This window comes from Primulina tabacum, chromosome 5 (assembly GCF_025594145.1).
Source record: "Primulina tabacum isolate GXHZ01 chromosome 5, ASM2559414v2, whole genome shotgun sequence".
Taxonomy (NCBI): domain Eukaryota; kingdom Viridiplantae; phylum Streptophyta; class Magnoliopsida; order Lamiales; family Gesneriaceae; genus Primulina; species Primulina tabacum.
The window spans coordinates 13,937,408-13,946,962 of NC_134554.1; the positions used below are offsets into that span (position 1 = coordinate 13,937,408).

Sequence of the window (9,555 nt, forward strand, 5' to 3'; positions counted from 1 at the left end):
AGCAGCCGTTTTTAAGAAACATCCCGGTATATATTTTATATAATAGAATTCGCTACATATATAATAAATTAGAATAATTTAGTTGTTAACTTAGATATTTAATTTAAATTAGGGTTCTTTATACTTTAATATTAGTTATTAGTTTGAATTGAAATTTGTTTTAACAAAATCTTAATTAAAGGAAAGAAGTCTATTTTGTACTCTAATCCCTTATTTTATCCTTAAAAAAAATATTAATCAAGAACGCTTAGAAGAGATATAATAAAATGGCTATTTCCACAAAGCACAGGAATGAGCTATTTTTTTATTTGGCTGATGAGGCTACCAAATAATTAATATACCAAATATCTATAGTTAGCGCCGGTTTTGTACTCGCTATATTTAGCGACGGTGTAACAAACAGTCGCTATTTTGCGACGGAATTCATATATAAACCGTCGTAAATTGTAGCTACGGTAAGTTGAACTCAATCGACATCTTTTACGATTCTTGTAGTGTATTATTTCTTTCTAATACTCTAAGGATAAGTTGAACTCAATCGACATCTTTTACGATTTTGAACCCATTAGTCGCATATTATAAACATATACTTTATTTTATTCATCATAGATAAAATATCCCAGTCGATTTAGACACATTCATCAGAAATTCAGACCACTCGAATATATTAAAATCATACAAGTACTTAGAATATGTAGGGAACCAACGCTTTGACATCCTTGGGGAAATCTTCAAATTTCGACTCATACCATTTCTTCGTGGCGTAACTCCTCCCCATCAAGTAAAAGCTCAATCCCGAGGTCCAAGAACACGAATAAAGAGTTTGTGAAATGCAAGATATTCCAAGAAACCCGACGATCTCGAAAAGATAGTGAGGGCATATCACTTTGTCGAAGAGGCCTCCCCGAGGGATTTTGTATTGCTTTTCACCCTCACTTCTTAGTTTGGATAGAAGGTAATGGTGGTAAAGATTACCACAAATCCCCAGTAGAAACATTAAAAGTCCAACGTATTTTAGGTCAAATTCTGGTTCAGGGAGCCCTTGTGTCAAATGTTGCGCGTAAATCAATGTTGTTGAAGATAGGAAGTAACTTAGGGAAATGGTGATGGCGGCTTCAATATCGATCCACCCACTAAACTTGTGAATCAAGAGTACCTGCTGCGTATAACAGATTAAACTCTAGTTTCATATATGTAAATTACTATTCGATCGATTCTAGTTTTCATTCTTGTTACCCACGAGTCTGATCGAACTAAGTCGGCGAAGGATGATTATAATGCAAGATCACAAAACCACGTCCAATGCAAGGGAAAAAATGGAATCCATGTATAATGATTAACTGACAAACATAGAATACACAATGCATATATATAACTAATGTTTTTTGTGGGAAATTATAAGGATCTTTTATTGGAAAAAAGCAATCAAACCCTCCATGACAAGAGACAGGCCAGCTGCACTATGATCATGGATTTGCAATAGCCCCCACTTTGCATTTATTCATCGTAAATGCATGTACTCAGATCAAAAGATAAATTAAATAACAATTTTGTATGGTCCAATTTCACCTCAAATTTTAGTTAGTTGAAGACAATACACGTCAAACAATTTTATTTTTATTAATATTGATATTCTGGAGACTAAGTTATAGCTTGGAGGTCTATAAGGGTAAAAGCTATGTGTAAGGGTGTTTTTTATCCGTGTAACATCCACAAGACATTCGGCATGTAGTCCACACAAAAATGGTCCAGATCCACTGGTGAAACTCGAAGTCTCTGTGGGCCGCGGGTTTCTATGAACAGAAGGTACGTGGCCCTAAAGCATTTTAAAACTTTTGCTGCATTGCCACAAATTAATGACACCACATGTTATTGCTCACAAGTCACACCGAAACAGAAATAGTGATTCATCCAGTCATTCGTATTTACACGTAAACAGTAAAAATTGACTTAAATAATATGATGCGCAAACAAATTCGGACCTCACAGTTTTAATAGAACGTTGATGTTTCTTACCTCAAGAACCCTCTTGAAGAAATGAGTGGTGACGCAGAATCGAAGCAGAGTGAACCTGAAATTCTCATCGAGGAAAAGAAACAGAGAAGCAAGACTGGCAAGAAACGCCGGGGCGTAGACTATAAACATTCCCTTTTTACTTGGGATTTTAGGCTGCTCCTCCGGCTGTGACCATAGCTTTGAATACTTCATGTGCTTCCCTTTAGTCTCCATGTATCCCGCGTTGCTCATCGACAGAAAACTTATCGCTGTCATGGCCGTGACCACCGTGCTCGGCGGCGGCGCGTATATGAATTTCAGTAGAACAGACAAAACCATTATGTACGTAGTGGAATACCTTTACTATTTGAAATTTTTTATATTAATATTTATACTTATCGAAAATAAAATATAATAATAATAAAAATAACTAATTAAAAAATTATGTAACAGGTCAAGGTTCTATAATCTTCCCTTCTGTACCCAAAAATATATATTCTAAAATCATAATAATTTATTAATTTTTACTTTTCAATGAGATCTATGAGATGATAAAGGCGTCGTTTCAAGTCCATATATATGTAATCTCTTGATAATTTATTTATTTTATTTATATTTATTTTGTCTTATTATTTATCAATTTATTAATTATTTATCTTATATTAATCAAATCATTGAATTTAAATTATAATATTAGCATTAATAAATAATATTATTAATATTTTATTAATTATTAAAAAGACAAAATATAATTTATCATCATATCTCAAATTTAACCAATCAAATCAAACACAATATTATTTATTAACCAAATCAAATATTATATTAACTATCATTATTTATTGACTTATTTATTATATTATATTATTTATCTATATATTATTGTCGTACCTAAAATGAATATTTATACTTCAATAAAACATAATTAAAAATTTAAATCTAAATCATAAGAGGAATAGAGGTAGCTAGCTAGTTCATCTAACGTGAGAATAGCATTAATTAGGGGGAGGGATGTAAGAGAAATAAGCATTTGAAAGAAACAATTAATAAATAAAATAGCCGGAAGATTTAATTGAAGCACAAAAACTTGCGTGCGTGTCTTAGGAAATTCTCAATAATGTTGATCAGTAATATTGAGCTAGGTGTTGCACAGTGCTGCAAACCCTTAAAAAAATGCCGATAAGCAATGTGCGGATGGGGGCAACACATTTAATTTATAGTAACCATATAGATGTACTCTTTAGTGTATACTTTACTTTATATTTTTTCCTATGAATTACAAAATTATTATTCGTTAACAAATTTTTTTATCTATTGGATATACAATTTTGATATGCTTCATTGTATCCGGAATGTGTGTCACGCCCCGAGCCCGGGCTCGCGCCTGCGTGACTGCACAATGAGCCTCTATAACAACTATTTTGTATTCGTCCTCACTTATACGAAAAATGATTAACCCAAGTTGATATAGAAGTTCATTGTAAGCCCATTATAAACTCATTTTAAATTTTTAATTTTTAAAATGTGGGACAAGGGTATCACATGTGAGTGTCATCTCATTGGTAGATACAAAAGTGGACACGGTTTGTAGACATCACAACAAAACTATGATATATAATTTTGATATATTGCACACCTGCCGTGCACACTTGGTGAATGACATAAGTGTGTGTGTGTCTATATGTATAGACACACACACACACATTACAACAAAACTAGGATATATAATTTTGATAAGTTCCGTACCTGTCGTGCACACCTATGTGAATGACACACTACAACAAAAACACCAAACGACAACGGTTTTAAACTGTTGTAACTGAGCGTGTTGTTGAAAGTGTCTTCAACAACAACGGTGTTAAACCGTTGTACTTTCTACCAACGACAACGGTTTTGCAACGGTGTTAAACCGTTGTAATTTCTACCAACGACAACGGTTTTGCAAGGGTTTTAAACCGTTGTCTTTTATACCAACTACAACGGTTTTGCAATGGGTTTAAACCGTTGTATTCTCTACCAACGACAATACTTTCGCAGCAGTTTTAAACCATTGTTATTTAGCACTATTGACAATAGTTTTGCTAACGGTTTTAATATGGTGGTGAAAAAAATAGCGACAGTCAAACCGTCGCAAAAACCGTCGCTAAAAGTTTGTAGCGACGGTTATATGCTAACCGTCGCTAATTTAGCGACGGTCACAAATACACCGCCGCTATATTAAGCGTCGGTTTATCACACCGTCGCTAAAATAAGCGACGGCTTTAAAACCGTCGCTAGATATAGCGACAGTATTTTAATAACCGTCGCTATTGTAAGCAACGATATAACAAAAACCGCCGCTATATTAATCGGCGGATTTTTGAAATTCGTAATTGATGTGTGCGAAAATATTAAATTTACGCAAATATTAAAATCAGATATTAAATTTAAAAAAAAACTACAACGCAAAAATTAAAATCAGATATTAAATTTTTTGTAAAAAAATAGCTTTAAAACCTGATGTTGCACGAAAACATGTAGTTCCACGTAACGCAGGTAAATCACACCGAGTAGCAAATCTACAAAATAAATACGAAATAGTTTGTTCAAAATAAAAACCGAAACTTCGAAAAATTTATAAAAATTCGTTACTACCAGATATAGGCGAAAATCGTTTACGAGAAATGTTTGCGAATCTCTGTATATATAGAGCTAGAGCGACGGGCTACAATAATACCGTCGCTGGTTGCGACGGCTATTTAAACACGGTCGCCGATCTGCATCGGCGACGGTTCATATAAACCGTCGCATCCAGATCGGCGACGGGTTTTTAAAACCGTCGCTAATCCATATCAGCGACGGTTTATGTATATTCGTCGTCGTATATTGCGACGGGCCGTGTTATACCGTCGCACATGGCGACAGGTACAAATTCTTCGCCTAATATTAGCGACAGTTGTCCAAAAAACTGTCGTTGCAGTAGCGACGGTTGACTACAAACAGCGACGGTTCTTAGAACCCCGTCGCTTATTTTGATATGTGGATAAAACGTCGCAATATTAGCGACAATTTACGTTAAAACGTCGCTAGAGTAGCGACGGTTGTCGTTAAACCGTCGCCAAAGAAGGGACGGTTTTTTGTAAACTGTCGCTACACAAGGGACGGTTTTTTTTAAACCGTCGCTTATTTTACATAGCGACGGTTTTATTAAAAATCGTCGCAGTAAATTGCGACAGTTTATTAAACCGTCGCAATAATTACGACATTTTCGTACTTACAGAGCTGGATTCCAAAATGGCGATTCCTTATCCAGCAATATTCGAATCAAACCTATTTGAGTAGATTCGTCACCCACCCAACATCTGGATTCGGATTTAGATCAAGGAGATTCTCCTTGCATAGTTTCTCGAGCATCTTGGCCCTTAAATCCTTAACAGATTCGACCCTCTGCATCACCGGAACTGCTTCCTCCCATGCGTCAAAATAGCTAATCTCAGTTTGGGTCAAGATCTCGGTTGGAGTCGTTGGGAGGCTGAAGTCAACATCATTAATAGTCAACATATGAGTGTTTTATTCACTGAATTAAATTTGACATAAAAACAAAATATTAACTTAAATTAATTACAAAAAAAAGTAGTGCTGATGCACTAGTTATTTATATAGCCTAATTAAAGATAATAAAATTATATAACATTACAAATTTTTTTTAAAAAAAATTCTACCACAACGGTTTTTGTAAACCTGTTGTTGTTAACCGTATAAAACCACTAAGAAAAGACAACGTTTTAAAAAACTGTTGTTGTAGCTCTAATAAAACCAGCTGAAAGACAACGGTTTTTAAAAACCGTTGTCGTAGACATATCAATGACAACAGTTTTTAAGAAACTGTTATCTATGAGCGGGTTTTTTGAGCCTACGACAACGGTTTTTCTTGAAACCGTTGTTGAAAGACAAAGCACAACGGTTTTTATAGTCTTTGATGTGTTGTTGAATTAAGATTTTCTTGTAGTGACATCTCGTTGATGTTCACGTAAGTGTACGTGCACAACAATGTACATCAATTAAACACAACAGAATCAAAGGAAAGAACACAAGGATTTATATAGTGGTTCCCCGCTCGTTAGCCTACATCCACTTGAGGGACTCGAGCAAGTCCGTAAATTCACTGAACAAGTTTGAGAGAGTTTTTGCAATGCATAATGATCAAATATCACACACACTGGCATAATATATTGGCACACTTTCTATAGCTATTGTGACTGCCTATTTCTTGATACCAATTACCTCCGTTACGAGTAGTATTTCCAGGCTTCAAGTTCAACCTCTCCACCCTTTTACGTAAAGTGATGAATATGTGATGTCAAGGTTGACCAGTCTTTGACAAATCTCCTCCCAACCAAACATCATCACTCCTTGCTCTCGTCCTTGTTCGGTTCTACTCCTTATCAGGGAGGTCTGCCCACCCTTAGTAGTGCCAAGCAATGTAAGAAATTGGCAGTAGAAACTACCTTATTAAACATGTCCGCAGGATGTTCGTCCGTGGCAGGGAAGGATCTAGGAATATGAGTTGGGAGGGGATTGAACTCAATATGATAAATTATATATTATTAAAAAAATTACATTATATTGTTCAACGAAGTTGTGCCCTACGAGATTTTAATACATAAAATTCATCAATAATAGAATTTACATCTATATGTTATCAAATATTAATGAAGGAGTAAAAAAATTCATATAACAAGAAATATGTTATCAAATGAAAAAATAGAATTGAAAATTCATGAAATATTCACGCAATAATCTAACTTTTAATTGAAAATTTTAGGAGAAAGCTCAACTTTTATTTATCATCATAAATAATAAAATAACCATAATAATTTCAAGTTTCACATCATAATTCAAAATTATCTTTTATCTCTAAGACTAGAATTGTCGCTTGATCTTTGAAATTTTGCGTGAGAAGAATTTAATTGGCAAATTTAGTAGTTTACTTAATGAATAACGAGTGTTATAAATAAATGAATGATAAATAACAAGAATTATTAGGAAGAATAAGCAATTATTATATATTTATGTGCCGAATCTTAGGAAGAACAATTCTCAATGAAGACTGAACAATTCTTAATTTCTTGTATGTGCCGAATCTTGTGTTCGTCAATTCCTGATGGACCGAATCTTAGGAAGAACAAGCAATTATATTGTGGGCTCCTTAGCTCCTAATCGTTATTACAATGCAATCTGATTAGGGTTAATTAATTAAATCGGAAAACGAGTTTAAATTTTCTTTACAATGAGCCCAAATCATTTTATTTGAATACTAAAAATAGTATTTAATCTCACGTCATAAACATGCCCACACGAAATCAAAATCTATCATATACAACCAACTCACATTCTCGGGACATGCCCCGGTATATAGATACATATACATATATACTGGGAACAAGACAAAACATAAAACTTCAGCCCAAGCTGTGGCTCCCTCCAGAAGTACCCCCTCTCCGGTCTCCTGATATCCTGGAGTACCTGCCATTGTCCACACACAAAGACAACAACAGCCTCCCTTGGGGTGAGCAAAGCTCCGTATGGAACAACCAATCATATATACCACAGATATCTAAGCAATGATATATGGTATGCAATGCATGTATGTCGTGGAGGTATCGGGTCAAATGCCCATCCACTGAGCACATGTCAGAATCAATCGAATCGCTATCAAATCAATGCTCGAGCTGGCACACCGGCCAATATGTGATACTCGTATGATAGCGTCGGCAAAGCGCCATCAAGTCCCAAATCTCATATCCAATCATATGGGGCCACAATTGTCTATGCTTTACGGGTCATATAATACCGGCATAGCGATTGTGTTCACAAACCCCGGAAGCCAATCAAATCATATCAGGGTATCCAAGGATCATAGCTCAACGTGCATGTCATGTATCGATGTGTGCATAAAATGATGTGTGTTAACAAAACATTTATTTTATACATCGATATCTCAATCTCAATGTCATGTATGCCACATAAATCAACAAATAAGGCATATAGACACATAATCTCATTCCAATCAATCAAATCAATCCGACATATATCATATAATACAGATACCTGTCTTATGTTACCCGGTCGCAACATACCTCAATTCTTCGTTTCCAGTTGATGTAGCCTGAAGATATTGATATTACACTTTATCTACATCAATAACATACTCATTCCAATCAATAACATATTCCAAAATCATTAATATGAGTTTCAAATATCATTTGAAACTTCAAAAATTCATATCAAATCAAATTCATATCATAATTCAATTCCGACTTTGAATACAAGTTTCTTGTCGGTTATTCTACTACATATCAGAAATTCAACTTCAAATACATGCTATTCCAGCACTTTGATATTTCGAGCTGCTGGAACTAGAAGAAAATTACCTCAGTCAGAAGCTCTCGACGCGACGATCACAAATATATAATTTGTTTCGCGTTTAGACAGCGTTTTGAAGTCGATTTGGACGAAAGAAATTTAAATTCCCTCGTATTCTCTCGAAGTCTCTGAAATGAAATGAAGAAAATGAATGAAAGAATTGTTCTTATCAACTCACCGCTTCGGCGCTCGGGCGGTAGAATTCTCGCGCCCGAGCGCGAGAGGTTCTGCCCCCGAGTTTCAAATGCACCGCGCTCGGGCGGTCAAAAATTACCGCTCGGGCGCGGCATGTTCTGTCCAAATGTCACTTGCTCCGCGCTCGGGCGGTCACAAACTACCGCTCGGGCGCGAAGTGTTCTGCCCGAACACTCAAAATTTCTACCTTGGCGCTCGGGCGGTCATTTTCTACCGTCCGGGCGCCACTCGTTCTGTGCAATTATTTATGTTTGTACTAAATTGGCGTCCGGCCTCTCCAATCGAGCTCTTACAACGTCAATTCATATTCAATATTAATTTTCTCAATTTCCTTGTCATAATATACATCAAATACATAATCACATATCAATTTCATGAATTATCGATAATCACACATGATTTACGATAACACGATACACGGTCCTTACATATATATTTATATGTCGTGCCATCAATTAATTACATACACTAACACGCAAGAACACAGTGTGGTGAAAAAATTTGAAGCTAAAATAATAATAGTTACAATTCGAGTCTCGAGACGACACATGCCTTGAATTATTCATCCCTCTTCTACCTGAAAAATCAGCTAACAAATTATTGCAATCTATTGCATGAAAAACCCATGGAATTAGAAATGAAAAACGATGAGAGATGAAGAAATCTCACAACGGTGAGCTTGTCTGGAAAACCTTAAATTTGGTCTCACCCGTGGAAATGGGCTGGGCTAGATTAGGACATTAATAGATGGGCTGAAATTTTATCTTAAGTATACAAAAAAAAAAGTGGACTGGGCTATAGCCCAGTATAACCCTAACATACATCCGTCTCTGGTCCGTGGAAATTTTACCAATCTTGACCATTCATTGTGACATCACATCTCTTATGAAATGGATTTTTACATCAATGTGTTTGGTCCTTTCATGATTCACCGGATTCTGGATCAATCGCACTACTCTT

At 35.4% G+C, this 9,555-nt stretch overlaps 1 protein-coding gene across 2 annotated transcripts; it reads right to left on the reverse strand.

Moving 5' to 3' along the window:
* Positions 1-574: 574 nt before the first annotated feature.
* Positions 575-2,367, reverse strand: LOC142544819 (uncharacterized). Of its 2 annotated transcripts, none has more exons than XM_075651856.1 (2): positions 2,017-2,367; positions 575-1,156 (listed from the first exon to the last, which is right to left on the reverse strand). In XM_075651856.1, exons 1-2 carry the CDS (start codon positions 2,332-2,334, stop codon positions 686-688), a joined length of 789 nt encoding a protein of 262 aa, XP_075507971.1. In that variant the 5' UTR covers positions 2,335-2,367; the 3' UTR covers positions 575-685. The 2 variants fall into 2 exon arrangements, with proteins under 2 accessions (XP_075507971.1, XP_075507970.1); XM_075651855.1 differs by having other exon boundaries at positions 575-1,159.
* Between the last annotated feature and the right edge of the window lie 7,188 nt (positions 2,368-9,555).

Coding starts and splice junctions, on each gene's coding strand:
- LOC142544819 (XM_075651855.1), bottom strand. CDS start 2,334: ATGGTTTTGTCTGTTCTACTGAAATTCATATACGCGCCGCCGCCGAGC. Junction 1,160..2,016: donor TCTTCAAGAGGGTTCTTGAG/GTAAGAAACATC, acceptor TGTTATACGCAG/CAGGTACTCTTGATTCACAA.